The 26,874-nt window shown below is 50.1% G+C and overlaps 7 protein-coding genes across 7 annotated transcripts; 4 read left to right on the forward strand and 3 right to left on the reverse strand.

The window, feature by feature from the left end:
• Positions 1-289: 289 nt before the first annotated feature.
• BP5553_08012 (uncharacterized protein) lies at positions 290-3,794 on the forward strand (the record flags this gene model as incomplete). Its single annotated transcript, XM_032016635.1, has 4 exons — positions 290-874; positions 937-1,055; positions 1,104-2,003; positions 2,054-3,794. 4 exons carry the CDS (start codon positions 290-292, stop codon positions 3,792-3,794), a joined length of 3,345 nt encoding a protein of 1,114 aa, XP_031866926.1.
• Positions 3,795-4,274: 480 nt separating this feature from the next.
• On the reverse strand, positions 4,275-6,323 carry BP5553_08013 (Uncharacterized protein; the record flags this gene model as incomplete). Its single annotated transcript, XM_032016636.1, has 3 exons — positions 4,275-4,415; positions 4,475-6,181; positions 6,258-6,323. 3 exons carry the CDS (start codon positions 6,321-6,323, stop codon positions 4,275-4,277), a joined length of 1,914 nt encoding a protein of 637 aa, XP_031866927.1.
• A 552-nt stretch (positions 6,324-6,875) lies between these two features.
• Positions 6,876-8,110, forward strand: BP5553_08014 (Uncharacterized protein; the record flags this gene model as incomplete). The annotated part of the gene is made up of 3 exons (XM_032016637.1): positions 6,876-7,215; positions 7,295-7,857; positions 7,922-8,110. 3 exons carry the CDS (start codon positions 6,876-6,878, stop codon positions 8,108-8,110), a joined length of 1,092 nt encoding a protein of 363 aa, XP_031866928.1.
• Positions 8,111-9,062: 952 nt separating this feature from the next.
• On the reverse strand, positions 9,063-11,804 carry BP5553_08015 (uncharacterized protein; the record flags this gene model as incomplete). The annotated part of the gene is made up of 1 exon (XM_032016638.1): positions 9,063-11,804. One exon carries the CDS (start codon positions 11,802-11,804, stop codon positions 9,063-9,065), a length of 2,742 nt encoding a protein of 913 aa, XP_031866929.1.
• A 5,745-nt stretch (positions 11,805-17,549) lies between these two features.
• Positions 17,550-18,781, forward strand: BP5553_08016 (Uncharacterized protein; the record flags this gene model as incomplete). The annotated part of the gene is made up of 4 exons (XM_032016639.1): positions 17,550-17,766; positions 17,823-18,088; positions 18,153-18,573; positions 18,648-18,781. 4 exons carry the CDS (start codon positions 17,550-17,552, stop codon positions 18,779-18,781), a joined length of 1,038 nt encoding a protein of 345 aa, XP_031866930.1.
• A 634-nt stretch (positions 18,782-19,415) lies between these two features.
• On the reverse strand, positions 19,416-23,601 carry BP5553_08017 (uncharacterized protein; the record flags this gene model as incomplete). Its single annotated transcript, XM_032016640.1, has 6 exons — positions 19,416-20,411; positions 20,510-20,635; positions 21,321-21,357; positions 21,407-23,353; positions 23,417-23,485; positions 23,579-23,601. 6 exons carry the CDS (start codon positions 23,599-23,601, stop codon positions 19,416-19,418), a joined length of 3,198 nt encoding a protein of 1,065 aa, XP_031866931.1.
• A 738-nt stretch (positions 23,602-24,339) lies between these two features.
• BP5553_08018 (Uncharacterized protein) lies at positions 24,340-26,557 on the forward strand (the record flags this gene model as incomplete). The annotated part of the gene is made up of 4 exons (XM_032016641.1): positions 24,340-24,366; positions 24,420-24,552; positions 24,626-24,691; positions 24,741-26,557. 4 exons carry the CDS (start codon positions 24,340-24,342, stop codon positions 26,555-26,557), a joined length of 2,043 nt encoding a protein of 680 aa, XP_031866932.1.
• Positions 26,558-26,874: the final 317 nt, after the last annotated feature.

Here is a 26,874-nt window from a genome sequence, read left to right on the forward strand (position 1 = left end):
AGATGGAAGTTGCTGCGTGTCAGATATGTCCGAAGCCCACGTACTGATACTCTCTGGTTCGCAGTTTACAGCTCCAGCGGGGCGTATCCCGCGCCGGCACGTGCGCTAAGTCAGGGGTTGCCCGGGTTGCGGGAACGAACTACGTACTACCCAGGCCTAGCGTATCGCGGTTGCTCCAAACTCCTCAATGTTTTGATGCGCGACTGAATTGTCAACTTCTGTCTGCTGTGCAGTCTTTCCTGTGAGTATTCCTTCTGATTCCGTATCTAAACTTCGAGTCCCTGCCCCCATGAGTGGACTGGGATGGGCCATAATTTATCAACTTCAAGCACTCCGTCAACAGCGTTTGGCGGGCACTTTACTGACAACCGACCCCCTAGAACACATCAACACAGGAACCAACCTCAAAATGGCCGAAAAGATCACCGAGGAGCAGGTTGCGAACCTCCAAGAAATACTACGAACCGATGCTTCCATTGACGCCAAAGTTCTTCAAATCAACAATGTCAAATCTAGCATTAAGCAACACAATGTGCCAGAGCTATGCATACTACCAGTCTTCGAAGCTACACGGACGGTGATGAAATCGCAACATGCTGCGATTGCCAGTGCTGGGCTCTCCACCTTAAACCACCTCCTAACCCGATTATCTCGCCAAGAACCAAAATATCTTGCGAAGGAGGCCGGTCGAACCTTACCCCTAGTGGTTGAAAAGATGGGTGACCAGAAGGAAAAATACAGGGCAATTGCAACGGGATGTCTAACTACGTTCTGGAAGGAGGCACCTGTGGACGTGGAGAGGATCATCAAGAATGTTGGGCTTGTGGGCAAGAACCCAAGAATGAAGGAGTCCTCACTGAGCTGGATTGTTCAGGTAGCTTCAGCCAAGCTCTTTCGAAAGGCCCCGTTCCAAATGCTTACATATGATCTGTTTAGATGCACCAAGAAAATGGAATGCCATTCAAGGGTTACGTCTCAACACTTATGGAGCTTCTCGAGGATGCGGATGGTATGGTTAGGGATGCGACTAGAAACTCAGTGATCGTTCTTTTCGAGTAAGTTTGCAGAAACAACCCACTATCAAGTACTGACAATAGAAAAAGAAACGCGCCAAATGCTGCTAAATCCGACCTGAAGAAACAACTAAAGAATTTTAATGTCCGTCCCACAATAGTATCAGCCATCGTGGCTCATCTAGCCCCAGGAGGGCCTATAGAGCCAGCAGAACCCGAAGCCCTTGAGGCTCCTCCACCGCCGGCCTTGGCCAACAGTGTCTCCTCCACCGCTACTCTCAGGCCGTCGACACCAGCGATAGAAGCGAAAGTGGAACACGTTGATCCGTCGTATGTGAATACTCAGAGGGAGCTAGATGATACTTTCAAGCAGATGCACCAATACTTTGAGGGGAAAGAATCGGAGGCAAATTGGTCCAAGCGAGAAGAAAGCTGCACAAAAATACGCCGCTTGAATGCCGGTAACGCGCCTAGCGATTTTCGGGAAGCTTTCCTTGCTGGTATCAAGGGCCTGTTGGATGGCATTTTGAAAGCGGTAAACTCCTTGCGAACCAGTCTTTCGAAAGAAGGCTGTAGCGTAATTCAGGAGATAACCAGGACTGTTGGCCCGGGACTGGATCCGATGGTCGAAATTCTGCTCCAAAATCTGATCAAGTTGTGTGGAGGAACGAAGAAGATCAGCTCTCAACAAGGCAATGTTACCGTTGATATTATCCTCAGTAATGTTTCATACAACGTACGAATCCTGCAACACATATGGCTAGCCTGTCAAGATAAAAACTTTCAACCACGAGTCTATGCGAGTGGCTGGCTGAAGACTTTATTGAGGAAGGAAATGCATCACAAGAGCCACCTCGAAAATGCTGGAGGTCTTGATTTAATCGAAAAGTGTATCAACAAGGGCCTTAGAGATGCAAATCCGGGTGTGCGGGAAAACATGAGATCGACATATTGGGTTTCTGCACTAATGTGGCCTTCTAGAGCAGAAACGTAAGGCTAACATCTACTTTCATAAAAACTCAGGCTAACATTAACTCCAGTATCATGGCAGGCCTAGAGCCATCTCACCGGAAGCTGTTAGAAAATGCCCCAGATAACCCCAATTCTCCTAAAAAGGTTGAAAATACGAATCCCCGACCAGGCCTTGGGTTTTCTAAGAGTACAACTGGGCCGCCCAAGCCGTCTTTAAGGGAAACTATGCTTGCGCAGAAGAAAGCTGCGATGGCTAACAGAAAGCTACCCGCGCGGCCCGGCTCTGCAATGTCAACCTTTTCCCCTGTGCGAACTGTCTCGTCCTCGTCGACAAGCTCGAATGTTTCGGATGCAGCGACATCAAGAGTGAAGAAGCAAGAATCGAGCAAAGTATCCCATGGCGGTCTGTCCGTGGCACCCATGCGTCCTACGAAGTTACGCCCTGGCGCCCGTCCAGAGCTTATTGCAAGACCTGCCACCGCTGGACCATATTCTGTTAGACGTCCTGCCCATGCCTCTAGCAATAGCGACCTCAGCACAAGCCCACCAGCTACCAGGGTATCAAAAGCAAGAGCACCAAGTGTCAGCAGTAATAGTCCGCAGAGGCGCCCAATCCCGAGACCAAATACAAGTCAATCTAGTCATGCCTCTCATTCCAGCCACGCAAGTCCAGTGAAAAGTACGATCAACAGAGTTGCTCCGTCACCTCGCACAAGCCCGCCAAAGCCAAAGCCAAAGCTTACAGCCAGCAAAACGATGGGATCGAGTCCATCAAGAGCTGACGAAGAGTTCACCATGTTGGTCCCTACTCTGGCGGTCCACAAGGAGCCAGTAGCTGCTACTGTAACACAAGTGATCGAGTCGTCGGGTGATGAAGATACAGCGATCCCGAAGCCACCTTTGCAAGTCTACGAAGATCCTTTCTCTAGCACAGACGACCAGACGACTCCTCGACCAATAATTACAGCGCCGGTGCTGGAGGAGGTTGCAGTCAATGAAGATGTTTCGAATTTGCTTGGGAATGGATCGAATGACAATGAGTCTCCAAAACCACCACCGATGTCTCCAGAACGGCTTAAGCAAAGTTCACGGCTACTCGACAGTGGCATTACCAGAATTAAAGGAAAGTCGCTTGATGTCCATGGTTTCCGTAAGCTTCAGACCATGATCAGGGAGGACAAAGCGGCGTGGTTAGATGATAAGTTCAATGTCCTGCTATCCGGCCTTTTCGAGTACCTCGAAGATCCCCTAGCGACTCTTGCTCCCGAGAGAGCCCAGGATGTCAAGGCACAAATCTTGGCAACGATAAAACTCATGTACAAAAAAGAGCGTGGCGCGTTCCGACCTCATGTTGCCAAGGGCCTGGGCTCTCTCTTCACAACGCGTAGCTGCTATGACTCTCGCACACACATCGTCAGCGGTCTTGAGCTTCTTGCAGATGAGCTCGTCACTCTTGCTGAACCAAAGCAAACCACGAAGAGTATCATCGAACGGCTCCAGAATGAGCAGATGACCGTGGAAGGCTGCAGGAGCTTAAGCATGGGCTTGCACGTCCTTAAACAGCTACTTGATGCCCAGACGGAATTCATGCTGAGTGATGAGGAGGTGGATAACATCTGCAAACTCACAACAAGGTGTATAGACAGCACTGAAAGTGGGGTACGTTTGGATGCCGTGCAACTCTGTGTCACAGTACATTCTAGGGTCGGAGAAGACAAATTCTGGGGCGCCATGGGCGGTGTTAAGGACGATCCGAAGAACCTGATTATGTATTACATTGTCAAGAGACAGAGGGAGGCTGCTAACTAGGCGTTCATCCGGGGGGCCTTGGGAGCCTAAATTAACTTGAGTCTGGCCAGCTGACGATTCGAAAAGTATTCATTTTAATATAGACTGCTGGGGGTATGTAGAGTATTTAGCGACCACAGTCCGGATAATAAAAATCCATTGACCATTATTCCATTACTCGGACACTCTATGACGTTGGGAAAGAGTGTAGCAAGAATTTCTCAAAGGTCCTCTCAGAAAATGATCCTATTTTTTGGATTATATAAACGATTTGAGACATTTTAGAGCGTAGCAAAATAAAACATATAGGGGGCCTTTTAGAGGCGTGATGATTATTGCTTTTGGAACCATTAAGTCATGCTAGGGTATGGTTACTCTGTTTCCATGTTCATATATCCAGCATCATAGCAATTATTTTCTAATCCTACACATATTACAAAGATTCGCAAGTACATAATCCATCTCAAAATAAATACATATAGGAATTCAAAAAGTTCAACCTTATGATGGTACACCTTCATATACAAGACCATTATCTATTCTCTTCTTACTCCTTCTCCTCGATTTTCTATTCCCGACAGCTTTCACAAAGATGGTTAAAGCCGTGATAACCAAAACGATAACCGTCGCAATAGTGGCAACCTAAGTAGAAGTATTTATTAATACAACGATTGTTTTGCCTTAAAGGGGGGTGTGCTTACTAAAATATACTTCTTCCTTAAGTATGGATTTTCGGAAGAAAAGTCGCTATATACGCAGGTGGCATTCTCACCTCCTGTACTCCAGCAACCCTGTACTTCCAAACAGTTGAAATCAACCCATATCCCGTGATTGCCATAATCCCGAGCAGTTTTTCGCACTGCCTGGTTCAGGTAGCTGTTTTCCAGAGCTGTCCTCGGGGGTGAGAACACATAATCAGCTGGACAGGCCTCTAAAGCGGAGTAGTAGGAGGTAGGGTTGTCTGAGATGGTCCAGTTGTATGAATGGTTCTTAGAGCGGCAAGCAGCGTAGTATTCCTGTGAGCAGTCTGCCACTACCCAGCGACCTGCAAGATTAGGATTAACGGTCGCGCAACGAAACATAGAGCCAGCTGTTGAGCCACTGGAAGTGTAGTTTTTCGGTTCGCCAGGCGCCCAGCTCCAGATCGTGGCGTAGGAGAAACTCTGATAGGGGCGGTAGTTTTCATGCGCCGTGCTGTTTAATAATGTAAGGTTCAATATGGGAGATATGCCGCAGTTGGTTGTGTTGGTGGCGAGGGTAAGGAGAGGTGTAATATCTCCTGAGGTTGCCGTGGGATAGTCGCTAGGTGGTATTGTGGCGGCAGCCCATGAAGAGTTGACCTGAGATAGATCATCAGTACTTTGTAGGAAGCAACCGATCGTTGGACCACCTGAGCTATTCGCAGCGAAGTCCGTCCGGATATTTTGAATATAGTCTTTGGCAAAAATAGTTTTCGAGTCATTCCCCAAATCATACCCCGCCATCTCTGCATCCACAGTCCCCCATCCTAGCAATAAACGTTTGCCCCTGGAGAATTCGACGAAACCCTCTGATGGCCACCCATCCTCGGTTGAAACAATATCGTGTTCGCCTTTTGTGACCGAGTAATAATCTTCAATTGGGCGGTATCTTTCTGTGACAGTGTACCACGAATCATTGAGGTTGGCTCGGTCCAATCTGAGATCGTTCGGCGTATAGAGAAACGCAGATAAATTGCCGGAGAAATGATTTCCAAGAAGGTTGGATGAATCTGGCAGAGAGGTCGTGGTTGGAGCACTCTGCGGCTGTGCGGTGTTCGAAAGGGCGGCGTGCATATTAAGAAAGACATATAGAAGATGGGCATCCAAAGTGTTTTGTGATTGTTGAAAATAATCAAGTAATTGATGTATGAAGACAGAGATATCGATAGATGTTGTACAAACATAACGTCCAGCAGAAATTAGTGATGCGCTCGGGTTGTTTGGAAGACTGGCGGAACTTGATGAGGTATCACCAAGAGAGGTTGTAGACGGCTCCGAAATCATAGATGTGGCAGGAAATGGCGAGCTGGGATTGGTAGTTGTAACTTGTCTTGCGTTTAACACTGAGCTTGGTGATAAGGTCTGCTCAATAGCCAAAGTCGGTGCTGTAAGAGAGGCCGAAAATACAGTCAACGGAGTATGTGAAACCAGGGCGCGTTGTTGAATAGAGCTTGATGTAGCCACAGGGCAAAGTGACCACATGCCGCTGCCTTGGTCCCAGTACAGGTCTATCTCAAAACGGCGGAAGCCAACGGCAAGGAGGTTTGAGAAACAATCATTAAAATCATCGTCCACGTATTTCATATCAGAGAAACAGGCAGCGGTGAGGGATACCCCCGGAGATGTAACATAATTAATAGGTATTCTGAGACCCAGATCTCTCTGTGACTAGGGGTTATGTTAGCAATATTACTAGACCAGAAGGAATACCAGTATTCAGGTTCTACGTGTGGTGGTATCTTACAAGGAAAACCGTTCCATAGGGAGATTGAGGCACAGCCCCTGGATCTGGAGAGTAGGTCTCGCTCATTGTCCATAATTGAAGTCGTTAAGGATATGGGTAGAGAGGGAACATCGGAGCAACCGGGATGCGGGAACATTGAGGAATGTAGGACCAAGTCCGAATCACAGCTCGTCGGGCTTGTTCATGTCTAATAAAACAAACGTGACAATCTCCCTGCCGTTGCCAGCCCCAAGAATGCTAGATGGACATCAATGAAAGGAGTGGAAAGGCATTAGATTGACGAGGAGAGGTCGAATATTTTGCCAAAGCAGGTGGATCGTCGGGAGTTTATTTACATGACGCGGAGTTAATTATTAAAGCAAACGCACTAGCCACAGTTGGCTACCACCAGCCACCGGTATCCAGCCACTGTGGCACCCCTCTTCCCTGCAATATGACGGCTGAGGACAACGCCCGGACACGTTTCGCGAACAATATTCCGTTCTCTCCATCTGAACAGGTCTCCCTCTTCCTTCTCACAACCTTGACTTCTCAACCACAAAGAAGCCACCATTAAGGTTCCACCCCAACATTCCTCGACTCTGATAACGGTAACCGCCAGCAACATAGTCTCTCACAATGGCAAGCCAAGGGCCCCCACCGGGGCAAAACCCTTTCCATTTGCAGCCCGGCCAGCAGCCAACCCCGGAACAGATTGCTGCGATGCAAAGACAGTTAGCTATCGATGCGGAAAAGCACGGAATGACAGTCCCTCAATTTGTCCAGAAACTAAAGGAACAAGCCATGGCACAGCAGCAGGCTCAGCAACAAGCTGCCCAAGAAGGTCAAGCACAACAGCAGCAGCAACAACAAGGGCAGCCACAGCCCATAACCCCAGGCCCTCCAAACCCCGCCGCCATTGCGGTAGCAAAGTTCCTGAAAAGCCAAGATTTGAAGACGAGAACATGTATCCTGAATGGTCAGCGCAAGGACATGTTCAAAGGCAAGTCTCTCCGTTTCCAGTAAGTGAGTGAAATAGTATCCTAACAACAATGTAGTTAAGCGTGCCCTCCGCGCACTGAAATCCCCAGCCTACGAGAAAGCCCGCAAGAAGAACGCCCTCCTCCCCGAAATCACTGACCAAGCCTCGCTGGAAAACTGCTTCAAGCTGCTTCCGCTCTCGCTTCTCGCCCTCCGCGTCACTAAAATTGATCCCCACGAAGGCCATGACCACGCCCCTGGAGCGCACAAGACTAAGCGTGTGAAAGGTCTCTGGACGGTCCGGATCGAGCAACAGCAAGAATGCCGCGAAGATCTACATTTTGTCTGGCTGTACGAGGGGGCGCAGATCAAGCAGAAACTATATGCCGTCGGAGCCCTAGCTATCATCTTCGCGGTTGTGCTATTCCCTCTCTGGCCAATGAAGATGCGTCTTGGTGTATGGTATTTGAGTATGGGTATGCTTGGCTTGATTGGTCTGTTCTTCGCAATGTCGATTTTCAGACTCATACTCTTTGGGATTACCATGTTCGCTGTCCCTCCTGGATTATGGCTGTATCCAAATCTATTTGAGGATGTGGGCTTCTTTGATAGTTTTAGACCTCTTTGGGGCTGGCAAGAGGTATGTCCACTGTTCCAATATATGCAATACTTAACGGACCTGCACTAACATGACTTTGCTACAGGAGAAGAAGAAAAAGAAGAAGTCCAAGCAATCTGGCTCTGCCAACGCAGGCGCTGCAATGGCGGCAATGACTGGACAACCAGCACCTGCAACAGCAACCACCTCATCCGCAGCTCCTCAAATGGCCACCTCAACGCCACAGCAAAGAAATCTATCTCCACGAGTGGAGGAGGTTTTTGACGAGGATTAAGAAACGGTGGTATTTGGACGGTGTTTCTTGCATCTACTTTACTTGTGCTTGCAGGGGACAGGGCCTAGGGTTGGGGCGCTGGGGAATTAAAAAGAACTAGTATTTTCCTGCTCTGTAACATAATGATAAATCATAGCTTGCCGTCTCTCCTATTGGTACCAAAAAAAAGGATTATTGCATCCGTTGTTTACTTGTGCCTTGTGATTACTACCTCTAGGTATCAAACATGCATAAGCTCTCTTAACGCGAAGCAAGTGTACAAACCAGAATATCAAGGCTCCCTTATCTCCATATGACCCAATCAAATTCAACAGAGTCTATTAATGCCGGCCTATGTAAACTCTATGATTATCAAAGGACTCCCCTCTGTGTTAAACCATGCACCTCCGGTTATAGCCTGGAATTATCAGACGAAATAGTACATTACATCTCCTTCACACATCTACAGCGACAATCTCTGCCAAAAAATCATTTTTGAATAATATCATTATATTTTGATTTCATTTACTCTCGCTCTCATAATCTATCTACCTTATGCCCAGTCTTATTTTGGTCATAAATAATTACCTTATATATATAATAAAAAAAAGGATTTTCCCTCCCAGCCATATCTCGCTCGCCATTCGCCATTAAAAAAATCACCACTCAAGCCCCGCCGCCAGCACCAGTAATACGAAAAAGGAAAGGGTGGCATGTGTGGTAGCCAGTTAGTGGGCATAGTTTTGCACCATTCGGGGTTCGGTCGATCCACCCTTCCGTCTTTCGCGATCGCTCGCTCGTGCCTCTCTCTATATATAAAAATGAGGTTATTGTACAGATTAGAATTAAGGAAAATTGAGCCAGAAGTGGTTTATAACATTCGAGGTATATCATCTCAACGTATCGTCGGAATTAAGCAATAAGAAAATGTATCCGTGTAGATATTTAAAAGATTGTGAGGGAGGATGTGCATTTACGCCTGCACCGGGATTTTCGAGACTGGTTTCAATCCCGCGCCCGGCGGCGGCAAGGGAGGCAATGCACAATCTGGCGGCGGCGCTGGAGGTGGTCCAGTCGCTAGCAATGGCATACTCTTCCTGCTGGCCAAGCTCTTTGGATCATCCTCCGAGTGAAGCTGTTGCAAAGCCGGTATTGGAGCTGAGGCGAATGCGGGAGATTTTATATCTTGCTTAGGAGTTGAGCTCGAGGCCGAAATGGTTTCAGCGGCAGCATCGTGGCTTGGCGGGGAAAGCAGTAGCGCAGATCGCGAGGGCCTAGCAATGGGACGAGTCGAGTTCATAGCTGAGTTCGACGAGCTTCGTATTTGCATGCTCACGGGACGACGCAGTTTTGGTATTGCGCTTTTCGCACGCACAGGTGAGCTCAAGGGCACCTTTCCCAACTCTGGCTTTGCCACATGCTCCTTGCGGCGATTTGAAGAGATGGGCAGTGATGCTAATAGAGGGCTGACCGCGGGTGGTGTCGGTGGTAGAGCGGGTGTGATAGATGTTTCGGTAATCTTCTCGGGAACAGTATCACTAAATGGCACATCTGGATCCGGTTGGGGGAATCGAAAGTTGCTCATGGCTGTATCCGAGGGATCAATAAGCATTAGACTAGACCTGCGCTCAGGCATACCAGTTTCTAGAGATGCTGTGTTTGGCCTAGAAGACCGAGCGTTGTTGTCATCCCATGGAGGCTCAATTCCATGTACATACTCGACAGATGGTTCAACGGGCGTTAGCAGGGCCGCCGAGTCTCTAACACGAGGCAATGACTGCCTGTTAAGGGGTAGAGCAGGCAAGCCTTTTCCTTTGCTCTGAATCATCGATTGGCGTATCTTGCTTGGTGGTGTAGACGTTACAATATGGGGAATACTCCTAGCATCTCCTCCGGGACCTTTGCTGAGAGGAGGGCCTCTAGTGGGGTATTTCTTGTTCGAGGGATTTGGTGTGCTGAAATTTGGGGCAATAGGAGAACGAGCTGGGCGAGTAGGACCACCATAGGTAGAATGGCGGAAATTTCTGGGTGTGTGTGCTTCAAGAGTAGGGATGGGCGTGGTCTGCATAGATCGTCGACGTTCATTTATGGCCGATGCGTTTGGTCTCAGCCGTGAGTCCTCGAGCGAAATCTTTTGTGGGAAATCATCCAATGTTGAGCAACTCTCCCTAGTGGGCGAATTTGTTATAGATGATCCTTGTGACGTTATCAAGGTCCGTTGACCAGAGGACATAAACGACAGCCGGTTCGCACTGTCTCTTAAACCCTCAAGCTGTTGTCCATCATGGGATGCAACACTATTGGTGGCAGAATTATTTTCCGTAGAAGGTCGGGTAGATGCCATCTGGGGTATTGCCAAAGCTGAAGCCCCGTCATCCAACCCTTCCTGAAGTTGACTCTCGCTCCACGGTGGATATCCAGATGGGCTACGCGGGGAAGACGGATTGGAAAATTGATCCGGGTCCCTCTGGATCAAGTATCTGTGGCTGGGTTGAGCTCTCAATTGCATGACTTTGTCGTCTGCTTTTGGTCTCCCTGTCTCCGAGATTTGCTTCTTACCACCGAGAGCCTCAACCTCTCTCCTAAGCACGGCCAACCAAGAATCCATCTGCTCCGCGCTACTTAGAATCAGAAGGAAACTGGTAGCTGTTCGTCGGTAATCTGCACCCCTAAATGTCAAGCGTGACAGAAGGGATCTCGAATCGGCTGCAGGAGCGCCATCCGCGTCCATTGCCTGCGAGACTTGCACAACCCAGTGCTTTCCCGGGATCGCGTCACTGGCAAACGCTACCGACTCCTTGCCAAGTTGAATCATTTTCTCGGGGAGCCGATCAAATGACCCTTCTCCTGCATACTGCAGCAGGTACCCAGATGTCACCAAAACGAAGATCTTATGGGTCCAATCTGCCTTCGAAATCGAACCCGAAAGTTGCCGCCGATGTTTGGTTGTGGCCTTCTCTGTTCTCTTCGCCGCAGCATTCTGACCACGTCCACCCGTTCCGGGTCGAATTTGGGCAATCTCGTTCCTCAGGCTATTATTCCTCCTCTGGTTATTCATGCGCAATATGGCGTCTGCTGATAAAGTCGACGCTATCAATGTGGCATGCTTGATACTTTGCGGGTATGCCTGAAAGAGGGGCGGAGGATCCCATGCGGGAGATGTGCGGCTTGGAGCTCTGGAGGAGGATGAGGATTTCGTGGACTTGGGGCTCGGCTTGTTCGGTATTCTTGGCTGCTTTACTGACTTGGATCTCAAACTCATCCGCGATGGTGGGCGGGTGGGCCTCGCTGGAGTTGTTGGGGTCGCCTGAGATGCGGGAGTAGGAGCCCTTTTGATGGAAAGACTGCGAAGAACATTGCTCCTTGGTGTCTCGGGTACCGCAGAAGCATGAGGAGGTTCTTCCATGACGGGCGACACAATATTATTTTCGGCCTGAGCTTTCGACCTGGTGAAAATTCCGCGCAATCCCCCTTTGGATGCTCGCCGATCCAACTTCTTAGGCTCCGCAGGGACTCGACTGCCATGCTCGACTTCAGGAGCGAAATGCATTGGAGGCGGCCGCACACGCCGGCTGAGACGAAAGGCTGATTGAGAAGGGTGGAATCTATGAGGTGCATCTGTGTCTCGAGACGCTTGGTTCTGAGGATCTGGAGTTGCGGTCGCGGATGCCCTCCCCTCCCCTAGCTTGTCTTGTTTTATGGCGTAATACGCCATTCTTGTTTGTGTTTTGGATCCAGCTCGAGATTTAGGAATCTTCTAGGGTTGCTTCAAAACGGCGATTCGTAACGTCGGTTCAGGCGGGATATCCCAGGCCGTTCTTTTGAATCGGGGGGGGAAGCCGAATTCAGAGCATTGAAGAAGATGGAAACCGATCAACTTAAGGGGTGTCCAATTGGCGATGTGGTGGAGTTGGTGGTGTTCTCAGTCGGTACTTATTGAATCGTGGAGGGTGTCGTCGACGAGAGGACATTGAAACGAAACGAAACGATGACCGAGACGCAACGGTACGGCGGAGTAGAACACCGGTATCTCTTCTCAGGATCGAGGAAGGGAGCTGTTTCGTATCATGTCAGATCTGGCGTGCAGCAAGAGGGCGTCGATGGCGTCCGCGTGTATTGTGTAATTTATGTGCGTGTGTCTCGGTGGCAGCAGAGGTATACGACAGTGAGACCACTGACTCGGGATTGGAAAGAATGGATATTTCATAAGGCGACGCCACAGCCAAATGCCGGAAACCAAACAGTGAAAGCGGAAACCGAGGGAGGAGAGGAGGATTCATAACAGAATAGGATACAGGGAAGAGGGGGGCGCACGGGGATCCTCGAGAGACTCGAGACTCGAGGTGACAACGTCCTCGGTTCCATACTTTTGTACGCTCTGCACTTCCTGCTCCAGGATCGAGACTGAGCCTTGTCCCTCCCCCCTCCCCCCTTCCCCCATGCCCTATTATTATTCCCCGTCAGTTCCCATTCGACCCCCGTCGCCAGAAGACCGTTCGGGGAACAGAATGGACGGCTAGCGCTGATCTCTGGTCATTGTGCAGACTCGACTCGAGAAGGACCGCGCAGGACTCGAGTAGTAGCGCAGGCTGTTGTTCTCCATGGGCAATATCACCCATGGGCCCTGGCCCTGACCCAACAGGCTGCCGGTGGGGGCCCACACGCTATAATAGCGGCCCAGCACTCCGGTCGTCTAGACTTTAGTCTCTTCTTCCGACGGGGACTTTCGTCGATGGCTCTGAACCGGGCGCGTTCATAGGCGTAGGGGCGAGGTTAAGGGAGCAAAGTCTGGAGTCTAGCTCAGCGCTTGTTGGTGTGTTTTTCACGTTGGTCATTAAATGTCAACGTGTTCCGATGTTCGGGAGTTGTTAGCGGGCTCTTAGTAACTGGTGATTAGTGTAATTAGTACCGCATGGAGTAAGTGCGCGATGCTGGTGGCAGTTGCCGCGTGAGTTTGCGAATAATTGCGCCCGCCGCCCGCCCGGAGGAATCCCGGGAAAACCTCCGGAGAAACCGCTTGTTCCTGAACTGGCTAGCGCCCCAACGGCGTTCCGGCGGCCGAGGGCCCCGAAAACTTCCTCGACGCCATTTCTCGCCTTTTCTCTCGAGTAGTCGCCCAACGCATGAATTTCCACGCCATGGATGATGGATCGATGCTTTATTTTCACGGCTGCCCGCCGCCATGTGATCGCGCAAGACTTTACTCCGCACGCCTGACCGGCCGCCTGAGCAGCTCCCGAGTCGCATCTACAGTACGGTAGAGTACAAAGTCGGTGGCTGGTAGCCATATGCTGTACAGTACTTGTAGCACTCGCAGATGCTAACTACAGTATGTTGTACAACAGCACCAGCGGGCAATTTGAGCGTCGGAGGTCTGATCGCCCACGATAGCTCCCGAACGGCTCCAACGGTTTTCCTTTTTCTCATGTGCCGGCTACTAGCACTGACGAAGTACAGGGCATGTACACATGCGCTGCACAATTAGTGCGGAGGTACTTGCCTAGTACATGAACTTCACGAGCTGGAGCCTTATTACTATGATTAACCGTGCGGCCCTCCAGCCCCTCCAGTCCCTCCACGAACCCCAGCGGCCTGTTGTCCTCCGTCCTCGCCATCCTGCCTTTATTCTTCCTGCGCTCTCCGAGTCTCCGCTCCTCAATCATCGAGGATGTTTCTTTGACTTGCAAGCAATGCATTGCGCATCGTTCTGTTCACCCGCCTGAATTCCCCTCGCCGAGTGCGCCGTTCACGTATCTTCCGGAATCATGTGTACTCGATGTTGGCCCGGCGCAGGTCGGCGTGCAGATGCAGGCTGCTGGGGGCGGGGGGGGGGTTCGTTGGAGTCACAAGTGGACTCGACTGCGGTGGACTCGATACTGTGGACGGAGCACGAAGTTGGGCACAGCGAGCACTTCGTAAGCCCAACACCTATACTCCGTGCCTCCATATTACTATTGAGTGCTCGTCCGGAGTATCTCCGACGTACGAAGCACCCTATACGTACAGCACTATCATTCTTATTGCTTGAATTATGCCCCCGGCCCGAGATTGGAGCCCCTTTTTATCTCATTAATGACGATCTACAGAGCACGAAGTAGTGTACGACGGCACTGCTCCGTACGCCTCGATGCGAACCCGCGAAGAGATTTCGGTCAAATAGTCTCGTTCCTTTTTTCGAGCGTCCCACCACACCACACCACGTCGCGACCCGACACGAGACTTTGTGATGTTATGGCCTTACTGGGCTGTCACATCCGGGTTCCCAGCTGTCGAATTAGTGCCGCTGATAAGATCCAAGGATTCAGGGGTTCAGGGGTTAAGGAGGAAACGGCTCCCCTCGGCCCCTGCCTTTCCTGCCTCTCCCTCCTGCCTCCTGCCTTGCTTCCAGCCCTGGGCCCAACCTTCCCGCGGTCCGTGGGCTGCAAGGCTAGCAGTCCGTGCTCGGCCACGATCGACGGGGATTGAACGCGTTCGCGGTACGAGACGATGAGTATCGAGTCGCGGGCAGTCCTCTTCGTAGGGGAAACAACGGCTGAAGATAGAGATCCCATTGATGTTTCGGTTTGGTACGACAAGAAACAGCAGCCGTGCTGCAGATTTGATCGCGATCTTTGGCCTTGATTCCTGGAATTACGTACCTTGGTAGACATTAAAATTAGATACTATCCCTCTAGCCGCCGGACTGGGTCCTGGTGGCAGTGACGAGCCTGGCGATCCTCACATTGGACGCCCAACACCAACATGTCGCTAGCCTCGCAGTCTAGCAGGTCTTTGTGGAACGGTCTTGAGCCAAATGGGGGGTTGGCTGTACCAACTCATGAGAAGGAGATAGTGCGGGGCTCCCGTTCTTTTGCAGTCGCAAATACCGCCCCGCAGTCAAGTGGCTATTTTTAATCCCCCAAACATCCCACAGTCTTGAGCTAAGTAGCTTGACTATCATATCATTCCATGCAATGGTCATTCTGAGTGTTTTATACCAGCCAGGTCGAGGTTGCTCCATATCTTCTTATGTAGCTTGTGGGTCGTCTTCGGGTTTATTTGCATGAAATCATTTTGACAGGATCTTCTCCTACAACAAAAAGTTAACTCAAAATTCTCCTCAATGGTGCTCGTTCTTATTATTACCATTAGAGGCACAAAATAGTAGTTCCCGGCCGATCTCACATATCTTCGAGTTCCCTACTATCACACTGGAATTCCCTTCGCCGCCGTCGTGGTGTATCTCCTATAAGCACATCCAGCTTCAAGCAGTTTCTTGATGTAGAAAGACTTATACTTAATAGAACATGCAAGCCAATCAATCATAAGATGTGATAAATAGCAAGTCCCATGTAAAGCACTACCTCTCTAGGTCGCTTCTCAGTCTTCTCTTTGACCAAAATCTCCATTCGACACGGTCCGATATAACCCGCTTTTGTCGCTTGATACAGTGATCTTCTCTGCATTGTAGGTTATATCCGCAGTGAGGTGCTAGCATTATAAGTCAAATATGCATTTAACACGACGTTGTCAAGAATCAGAAAGCTGGGCAAATGGTGTAACCCCTTACCAAAGCCTACGTACTTCCCTTCTCTACAGAGTTCCCTTACGTGAGATTAGGTCTAGTGATCCGAACTATAACATTTTCTTCCTATAAATGAGCGGCGACGTGTACCCGACAATGGAACGTGGGTCCGTCTCTCGATAGATTACAGGACCAGCTGCTGAGTCTATGAATATGGGAGAATATTTTGGAAGTCTTAGCCCCTGAGGCATTCTAGGAATCCGAGAGGTTTGGAAGCCCGGTGAAGTTACCCGGAACCAAATGAATTGTGCAATGGTCGGGTTGCGGGTGTGGTGGAAGCTGTACTTGTGATGTTCGCTCTTACGTGTATACTCGGGTTGACTGGGTGCCATTGTTCCCGGTCCGATGTTCCCTATGGGTTTTGGAGTATGAAAAGTTCTCTATTCAAGAAGACTGGATTCCTTCTAATGTCTCCGAATAAGTCAAGTAGAATGAATAATGTTTGAGTCTAATTACCAATCGTTTAGATACCCCAGTCCAAAAGTGTACGGTGATCCTTCGGAAGTTCGAGTGGGACCTGCAGAGTTCAGGCAGGAGCCAAGTAGACATTGTATAGATTCTTGCCTCGGTATATAGTTTGCCTTCGCAACGGCAGCACTGTACTATTGGCGTCTTGGTGTAGTAACTAAACTCCTACACTAGTTGAAAAGAAAACGAAAACCAAAGCTATCCTCCCTGACAGGATTGCCTCAGTTGGTATCACTGATGTCTATGTCAGAGCTGTTTCTAGTCTAGGAGCAGGGTATTTCGTCATTGGTACTTAACCAGTTGATATTATGATAGACAGTGACCTAGGAGTACATCATAAAGTAGCTCCAGAAGGCAACCGGGGATAAATCGGATTGATCACCATGATCGCGTCATCAATTATTTCCGAAAGGAATCTGTTGTGTGACACAGTACGGTATCATCCAGTAGTGACTCATGGTTCAGACTGCAGGGTTGGCCTTGAAAGCGATGAGTGTGTGTTGAGAGTGATCATGGTGTTGTTAAGTAGGTGGTGGCACAAAGCGTGGATTGTGTGGTAGAGTACGATTCGTGTGATAGGTGTGTTGGAGCCGATCTCAGCAGTCGACGGTAGACTTGAAGAGAGAGCTCTAAAGCCACTCTATTGGATGGCGAAAGGTAATTAGGTAGGCAATTAGAAAATTCCGAGTGTCTCAGCCACCCGGGGAAGCATCCGGCTTCCTCAATCTCACGGCATATGTGAGGCAGTTGAATTGGAGGTGAAGAAGTTTGGTAAAACACTAGGAGGGAGTACTTACTAAGAGAGGGTATACTCCAACACTGATAGTCTACACAAATTTGGTGTAGGAAGCAAGTTGCTTGAGCGCTACGCTATATAAGCATAAATAAATGGCTGTATGCATTTAAGTAAGAAGCTTAAAATAACGACATAAATAGCAAATGTTAACAAGCCTTGGAATGTTATCATCGTCTGTTTTCCAGGGTCTGATTGAAGTGACGTTGACCCTCCTCAACTATTCAAGCTATGATCCTTGCTGAATAAGTCTTGTGGTTTGATGGTGGCATCGTGCTGCTCTTATTGGCGGGCGATGTGCCAACCACATACGTAGTATTGACGCGATTTGAACCCCTCACATTGACTAACGTCAACAGCTGTTTTGTAACCAGTAACGATTTAAATTAATATTGGAAGCTTATCCAAGTTGGCCGCAGTAAAGTAGGATCACAGGGTCGGTGCACAATAGTTTACGACTTGGCGAAACAGGAAACATTCGATTGGGGTGGATCTGGACCTTGCCGCTATCGTACGCGTTCCCCTTCCGGCACTTCCATGCCACCAACCGCCTCATTGTTGTCCACTGCCACTGGTCTACGGTCTTTGTCGCAAACTTCCCGAGTCCATAAATCACCCCTTAACCCTCTCTTCCAATGGCTCCGGACCTGAATTCCCTTCCTCCTTCACGATCCTCGCCATCTCCAGCCATGACAATGACGCGCCCCTCCCTTAACTCCAACCCTAACCCCGCAGAAGCTTCGACTTCAGCCTTGCAAGGCCAAAGCCCTTCTCCTTCACCTCGATCCGGCTCAACCTCACTTCAAGCTGCGGCCGCCGTGAACGCGGGTCTGCAGCATGAAGACTCGAGACGTATGCACACTCCAGTTTACCTTTTCCCTATCTGTTCCCGCTAACTTGAGCGTCAGGATCATCAGCGAGTTCTAACCGGAACATACCACCCGTTAGCACCGGCAGGAGACGGTCCACGGTCCTTATGAACTTACAACTAAACGACCCAAACCTTCCAGCTCCAGGAGAAATGGTTAACGATCCGCACCTACCTTCCCATCGTACGGATAGTCCTCAGTCTATCGGTGGCTCGCCGATCATTCCCACAGGTGACCCTCATCACCGCGCTCCAAGCCTGGGAGAGATACATCAAGAGTTAGAGCAAGAACAGGAGGCTCATGTTGTATGTCACACAACACATGCCCAGGAATATAGTGTAATAGCTTGCTGATATATTCTAATTACAGAACCGACTTCTCCAAATGATCCGTGCCCAGCAGCAACAACTCCAGCAGCTTCAAGCAGCCACCGGCCAATCCCAGAGCATGCCTCAAGTTATCGATGAATCCACCCCCACCTCAGAGCGCTCTATGTCCTTCTCAAACAATGCGGTTCCACTTCCACAGTCGTCCACCTCCACCCCTCGCTCCCCATCTGCAGCTCCACACCCTCGAAGCTCTTTCGATTTGGCGCGATCAGACATTGCCCACCGAAGATCAAGGACACCTAGCCGAAATGCATCACCGAGCCTGAGAGCAGCATCAATCAGCGGGGAGGGTGGCGAGAGCCTCAGTCTGGGCGCACGCGATGAGAGTGCTTTCTACCAAGCCGAAACCCAAATGATGGTCAGGGAAAACCAGATGTTACGTCAAAGAATAAGAGAATTAGGTAAGATAAGCTTCTAGATCACCAATGAATTGTCTAGGTGAAGTGGGATGAACGTGTCTAACTGCTCATTCTAGAACGTCAAGTTAATGTGCTACATGCCAATTCTTCAATTACTCACGAGCCGACTACGCCATCACATCTACTTCGTTCGACTTCTGTTTCTGAAGCTACAGTACCTGCTACAGCGCCGGAAAGTAAGGAAGAGTGATAGACAGTAGCCGTGACTTAGGATTCTGTTCACATGAAACTCGAGGATCGGCATTTTGAGCTTAGTTGGCCATATTACGATAACGAGGGTATAGGGCAATATGCATAGGCTGTACATAACTGGCGTTTGGGTTTCTCGATACAGGAGGTCTGGGCAGCGGTGGAACGGCGTCTAGTTGGAGATTTGAAACTTGGCGGCTGTATTTTGAACCATAACTGCGAAGCGTTTGTAGCACTTTCTGTGTTGGTTTATTTCTCAATTTAAACTATATCACTATGGGTGACAAGAGTGACACTATACAATAGGATAGTGCAACATGTTACATCTCAAAACCCCAGCCAGTAAGAGAACATTCCGCTATTTTTGAGGCATCTGGCGATAATGGACTCGCTCTATAAAATCCGGGTTTCTAGAGGTACGGTATTAAACCTGGACGCCAATAGCTACACTATGCATTCTTGTGCTGCACTGATAGTATATCAAAGTTCTATCCACAACAAACACTTCATCTAAACCATGGTATAAGAGTCTCGTCAACACAATTGTGGGGAGAAGATACCCCACCCCAATAACCACACTTCTCCCAAACCGCAAGGTTTTGTTTAGCCACATATAACCACAGGCGTCCCGAAGTTCACCTATACAGCAACCCATCAACCATCTCCGCAATCGCTAAACTGCTTGTCAACCCGGGACTCTCAATCCCCAGCAAGTTGACAAACCCCTCATATCCTTCCTCCTTCCTGATAACAAAATCCATAAACCCCTTCCCTTGGGCAACCGCCGTCTTCCCCAACTTCGGCCTGATACCCGCATAATCAGGATGCACAGCATCGACCTTAACCCCGGGCAAGAACATCTTGATCTGCTCTAAAGCTTCCGCCAGTCTTGCATCATTGACAGCCAAGTCATCCGGCGAGTCAACCCACTCCAGATCCGGACCAAACCGTATACGTCCCGCAATATCAAGCGTGAGATGCGTTCCCAACCCACCGAACCCCGGCATAGGCGCAGGATAAATAAGATGCTTGGTGGTAGGCGTCGAAGCTGCATAAGAGAAATAATTCCCCTTGGCGTAATAAGCCGTCTGGTGTCTCTCTGGGGGTAGGATCATATTATTGATATTACAAGCTCCCAACCCCGCAGAATTAACAACCGTCTCGCTTGTAAATGTACTTTCCTCTCCACTCTTCTCATCCCTCGTCGTAATCTCCCACCCGGCACTCCCATTCTTCCCCAGAGGGGAAATCTTAACCACCGGCGAATGCAGTGCCACATCCCCGCCACGCTCCTCTAAATCCCCTAGCAGGAATTGCATGTATGCGTGCGAATCTATGATTCCCGTTGTGGGCGAGGCGAGAATCCCGGCTTTGGCTTGCACGTGTGGTTCTTCCCGTGCGGCTTGCTCTGAGGAGACGAAGTGTGTTGGGGCGCCTTCAATGGTGCGTGTAAATGCGTGGAGCTTGGTGAGTTCATTCCATTGCTGGTCTGTTTGGGCTACGATCCATTTACCCATGTTGGCGTGAGGGATGGAGTATTTGGTGCACAGGACGTACATCATCTGCCGGCCGCGGATACAGAGACGGGTTTTGAGACTGTCGGCGCCGTAGTAGAGGCCGGCATGGATGACCTGTTTGCTATTAGCATTTTGTAGGTGGTTTAAGAGAATGATGGGAGGCAATTGGGGAGTAGGAAGGGAAAGGGTTGAGTTAGAGCACCAACACTGACTTCTGAGTTTCGTGAACTGGTCTCCATCCCCACCGCCCCGTTTCTCTCAATGAGCACTGTGCTCGTCCCATCTCGCCCCGCCAGTTGTCTTGCAATAGCTAATCCTACTGCCCCGGCTCCAATAACCTATCATGTATTCGGTCAGCTGACGAGGCTTTGTATACCAGGAGGTAAGTACATCGTAGGTAGGTACGAGATAGAGGGAGGTACAGCATGAGTGAAATCAGCTCGCCGGGCAGCTGCCGTTGTGAAGCTCCGCAAAGCTTTTCTATTAATGAATTGACGCCGCAGCGGTTGTGGTAACATGGTTTTAGCCGACCCGAATGCCCCTTAGAGAGTTCTAAAAACAACGACAAAAAAATATACACATCGCCTGGTGGGGTTGCTGAAACTTAAGGATTAACGTCGCAAAAGTGGCGTTGGTGGCAGAGATACCCCGCATATATGCAAGGATTGGGTTCTCTGTAATGCAAGGCTACTATTGTACTTTGACAAGGCTGAATGGGTAACTTGAGTACTTCATAGGCATTTAGTAGTGTTTGTGGACGCTTTTCTTTTTATTCGTCTGATACCTAGGTATGAAAAGTCATGCAGTCGTATGTATGGTGCTATCACAACTCGGATTTGGCTTCAAAAAGCCCCCGCTAGAGTTGGAAGTAGCACTGAATCCCAACCTGCTACCCAAATAATGTACATATAGTGGTCATACAAAGACATTGCTTAACCATGCATCCCGCAACTCCTAATGCATTACTCCAGAAAATCAACGTAGCACCAGACTGGGGAATATTTTTCGTCCTGCAACATTTACATGATATTCGTGAATACCGTCTTCGGCCCCAACATACCTACTATTCTTTAGTAATGGACCACAAAACAACTGTGTAGGGGACTTACAAGATTCTGCCATCTTGGCTCCAGCTGCAACCCATGGTCGCGACTGTCCCTGAGCGAGGTGTCCCTCGGAGGATGGACGAAGTCTCATCTCGAAAAAGAAGTCCCCGTGTAGGGCGATCATTCAGAGGGCGCCAGGGCTGCCGCAATCGATTAGCAAAGTCTGTTCGAACATCGTCATCTGCCTCAATTTGAACCCTAGCAGACCTGGTAATCGGAGGATCAGAGGGAGGTCTTGGCCGGTAGAGTGAGTCTAACTCTGGCCATGGGCTCGGGGAAGAGTCGCTACCAACCGGGTCACTGCCAATCGCAGCTAGACGCGGTGCAACGGACAGGCTGAGCCGCTCCAAGTTGGAGGATGCGTCGTTTTCAGTCCCCGTCTCATTTTCAACAGTGCTTTCGGCTAGTTGAAACATATTGACATGCCGTGAACCTGGGTCTAACTGTGATCGTCTCTCCCGATTCTGATTGCGATCCTGATTACGATCACTGATATAAGCCCTGATCGACGGTGGCGAACGCTCACTAGACACAAAATCTTGCATAACCGTTGCCGATGGCATCAGTCTCTGGGAGCCCCTGAATATCCTGGAACTGGGCACTGATCTGGAGTTGGCCGCAGCTGATGCCAGAGCTTCACGCGCTGCATTTGCGGCATCTCTTTGTCGGCGGGCGATTCTATGTGCCTGAAGTACGTCCAGTTCTTCTGATGTCAGTGGAGCTTGATGCCTATCCATCATCTCCCGAGTGAGTTGCCTGAGCTGACGACTACGCTCAATATCTAGGCTCATAAAATCTGGAGAAGTGCTGCTAGGGTAAGGGGATTCGGCTCGGAAGCTTCGTAATCTTGGGTCTATGACAGGCTCCCCTGCTCTCTCCGTCACAATGATTCTTTCCACCCCCTCAGCATGCGAGTCGATCTCGAGGAGCTGCCGCGAACGAAAAAAATTGCGAACATCGGCGACACAAGCCCTGCCGCTTGATTCTGTCCACGCAAGGAGGTCGAAGGGCCCGGGGGAGAATTGCATAGCCCGTACAGCCCCGGTGCCAGCCTCACGACCTGGTCGGGAGCTGGTAAAGACCTCTAATAATGAGTCGGCATCCTCTCTTGCAATAGTAGCCGTGTCAAAGATAGATATCACGCCGTATTGCGTGGCGACAGCTAGGTATTTGCCCGAACTTGAAAATGACGCGGCGAAACTCCCCCGCATAACCGTCTTGTCGGATTCCTTTTGTCCCTCTAGCTGTATCCTTCCCCGCAAGCGCCATTCATACTGTGCGTTCTGGTTTGCTTCGGGCTGCTTCTTCTTGACCGGGGGCTTTTGCACCCTTTCGTGAACATAGAGATAAGGGTCATCACAGAGGGCGATAAGCAATTCACCATCTGGAGACATGACAGCAACATTTATACAGTCTGGGAATACCAACTCTTCCAGGACTTGGGACTCGGACACATCAACGATTGATACCGTGCGATCATTATTCGAGACCACTGCAACAGGGATTTTATAAGCCTTTGGCGATGAAGTCGACGTTGGCGCCCAAAGCTCAATGCAGTTGACTATTTCTGTCCCAATTTTGGTAGCCTTGGTAAACAGTGGTCCTCGAGAGCCGAGCGGTGTTGTGATCGCATCTGAAGTCGGGGATGGTACGTGGAGTGATGATCGCCGTGGAGGATCGAGGTCTAGTGGGAGTCGAGCATCAGGATCGGTATTTGAAGAGGGGATGGACCTCCTCCCCTCATCCAAGCACACAGTTACATAATGCCCATCGTCCCCTCCGCAGCAGACCCAGTCGCCCGACGCCTTGAGACATCGCGGAGGGAATGACAAGGTTGTAATGACCTCCCGTTCTCGGGTTCTAGTATTCAATCGGATTATTTCGTTTTCGCTAGGGTAGAAGACAACATCCTGCTGTGGTGAGCTAATGAGGGATCGCAACTGCCAATGGCTAACCCAATCCCGGCGCGTCAGCTACGATGGATGGGCGACTTGAGCTTGAAGGGCATCATACCTCGTGTGGATGAGGGCGCGGTAATATTTTCGAGGGTTTGCGAGAATCAAATCGTCAGTAGCATGGTATCTAGCAAGACAGTAGATATTAGCATGCAAGATAAGCTATAAGAATTGCGTCGGCAGCTGCTAGGGTGTTGCTGATGCTGCTGGGCAAGCTTACAAGCTCTTATCTTTGACAGCCATGCTGGCCGTCATGGGCCTTGGAGGCTAGTAGTTCTCATAAATGGTGGTGTTGGAAGCTGGCTATGCTGACATCGGTACAACCAGGCAAAGTACGGTTAGTAAGTAAGGGTAGCAAAGGTGCCAGGGTTGTCAAGGTATCTGGGGTAGTAGTTGTAATTGACAACTACGCCATAAGCGGCTTTTTTGGGGGATAAGTGCAAGATGATATGCTTGGTGGGGGGAGGGCGAGGGTGAGGGTAGAGTGTAGAGCGGTACGGAGTAGCAGTGAGGTAGAGGATCGACGGGGAGCACTACGTACTACGTACTGCCGCACAGTAGTGAATCGGTGATGCAACTCGGGCGGTGCGGTACCGTTACGCGGTACGGAGCGGCGGTGGGCGGTGGAGCGGTGGCGGGTCACGGTGCAGGGCACGTGTAGCAGAGTCACGGGATCAGGATCGGAGGCAACCTCCTTACGTCAGATGCTGCCTCGGTTCTCAGTCCTCCACTTACGCTTCGCTCGGCTTCCATCAACCAACCCATGGATCCATGGCGGCGACCTGCGGCTAACAAGCGAACATTTTTCCCCGGTAGAAGTTTTCTGTCGTCCGTCTCCTGTCTCCTGTCGTGAACTTCTTCCTCCTCCCATCATCCCTAATCTCCCAACACTCCTTTTCCTTCACAACCCCTTCTCTCCTATCACTTGCGATCCTGTTTCAATAGATTTTGTTTTCTGGCATCGACATTAAAGCCGCCAATATGCTGTCCTCAAGATTTGCACGAGCTGTAAGTTGCCCCGTATCCTCTTTGCGATGTCGTCAACTGATTCACTGGCATAGCTCCCTCGAGCTTCAACCTCTGCCACACGCTCCGCAAATCTTCTCCGCACACCATATGCATCGTCATTTGTACGATACAACTCCGATGGCGGCGACAAGAAGGTGAAGGGTGCCGTCATTGGCATTGACTTGGGTAAGTCATCGCTGCTTCGGCGCGGTCGGGAGGTGTATCCGACGTGAGGTGCATGCTAACAGTATCGACCCAGGTACCACCAACTCAGCAGTAGCCATTATGGAGGGCCAGACACCAAAGATTATTGAGAACTCGGAAGGTTTGTGCCACTGTCGTCGTCTACAATTTCCCATTCTAACGCGTCACAGGTGCCCGAACAACCCCATCCGTGGTTGCATTCGCACAAGACGGCGAGCGGTTAGTTGGTGTCTCAGCAAAGCGCCAAGCTGTTGTAAACCCAGAAAATACCCTATTTGCCACAAAGAGATTGATCGGCCGGAAGTTCACCGATGGTGAGGTCCAGCGCGACATGAAGGAGGTCCCATACAAGATCGTCCAACACACAAACGGCGACGCGTGGGTTGAGGCACGTGGCCAGAAGTACTCGCCATCCCAAATCGGTGGTTTCGTCTTGCAGAAGATGAAGGAGACCGCGGAGTCCTACCTGACGAAGCCTATCCAGAATGCTGTTGTCACTGTCCCTGCCTACTTCAACGATTCCCAGCGTCAAGCTACCAAGGATGCCGGTCAAATTGCTGGTCTTAACGTCCTCCGTGTGGTCAACGAGCCTACTGCCGCAGCTCTCGCCTACGGACTTGAGAAGGACCAGGACAAGGTCATCGCAGTTTACGATTTGGGAGGAGGAACTTTCGATATCTCCGTGCTCGAGATCCAGAAGGGTGTCTTCGAGGTGAAGTCCACCAACGGTGATACTCACTTGGGTGGTGAGGACTTTGACATCCACCTGGTCCGACACATTGTCCAACAGTTCAAGAAAGACTCTGGTCTGGATATTTCGAATGACCGTATGGCCATTCAGCGTATCCGCGAGGCTGCCGAGAAGGCCAAGATTGAGTTGTCCTCATCTATGCAAACCGATATCAACCTTCCCTTCATCACAGCTGATGCCTCTGGGCCAAAGCACATCAACACAAAGCTTACTCGGGCGCAATTGGAGAAGCTTGTTGATCCCCTCATCAACCGCACCATTGACCCCGTGCGCAAGGCCCTGAAGGATGCTAATCTCCAGGCCAAGGATATCCAAGAGGTTATCTTGGTCGGAGGTATGACTCGCATGCCAAAGGTCAGCGAGTCTGTTAAGAGCATCTTTGGCCGCGATCCTGCCAAGTCTGTCAACCCCGATGAGGCTGTTGCCATGGGAGCTGCGATCCAGGGTGGTGTCCTCGCCGGTAACGTCACTGATGTCCTTCTTTTGGATGTCACACCTCTTTCCCTTGGTATTGAGACCCTTGGAGGTGTCTTCACCCGTCTCATCAACCGAAACACCACCATCCCTACCAAGAAATCCCAGGTCTTCTCAACCGCTGCCGACTTCCAGACTGCAGTTGAAATCAAGGTTTACCAGGGCGAGCGTGAACTTGTCCGTGACAACAAGATGCTCGGCAACTTCCAGCTCACTGGTATCCCTCCTGCGCACCGTGGTGTCCCTCAAATTGAGGTTACTTTCGACATTGATGCCGATGCGATTGTTCATGTGCACGCAAAGGATAAGTCTACCAACAAGGACCAGTCCATCACCATTGCTTCAGGCTCCGGTCTCTCCGACCAGGAGATCCAGAACATGGTTGAGGACTCTGAGCGATATGCCGACGAAGACAAGGAGCGCAAGTCTGCTATCGAGGCAGCCAACAGATCCGATAGCGTGGTGAATGACACCGAGAAGGCCTTGAACGAGTTTGCCGACAGACTCGATAAGACTGAGGCCGACCAGATCCGCGAGAAGATCGCCGCTCTCCGTGAGCTCGTCGCCAAGAACCAATCTGGTGACGGTACCGCCACTGCTGAGGAGTTGAAGGAGAAGACCGACGAGCTGCAAATGGCCAGCTTGAACCTGTTCGACAAGATGCACAAGGCTCGTGCTGAGACCAGTGATTCTCAATCCGGAAACGCTGGCGAGACCAACCCACCTGAGGGTGAGGCCAAGGATGGCGAGAAGAAGCCATGAAAAGCCAAATAAGGCAACAATTTTCTCTTTTGCATGATTCTAGCGATTCCGAGCGGTCCATCTAGACTCGCAGCTGTGTATTCACTTGTACCCATATGTTGCGCCTTGGCGACTCTTCCATGTTGTAGTTCCTACATCCCGTTTTTAATGCTTGGGGGCAAAAAAGGCGTTAAGAGTACGCATTGGTGGATACTTGCACAGAAAAGGGCATTGCTGTAGCTGTATAAAATAGGATACTACGAATAATATGACATCCCCTCTCACAACTCCATGTTTTCTAGTGACTTGTTTATTAACCTGATATTCGACCTGGGCTG

Source organism: Venustampulla echinocandica, assembly GCF_003357145.1.
Source record: "Venustampulla echinocandica strain BP 5553 chromosome Unknown scaffold_7, whole genome shotgun sequence".
Lineage (NCBI taxonomy): Eukaryota > Fungi > Ascomycota > Leotiomycetes > Helotiales > Pleuroascaceae > Venustampulla > Venustampulla echinocandica.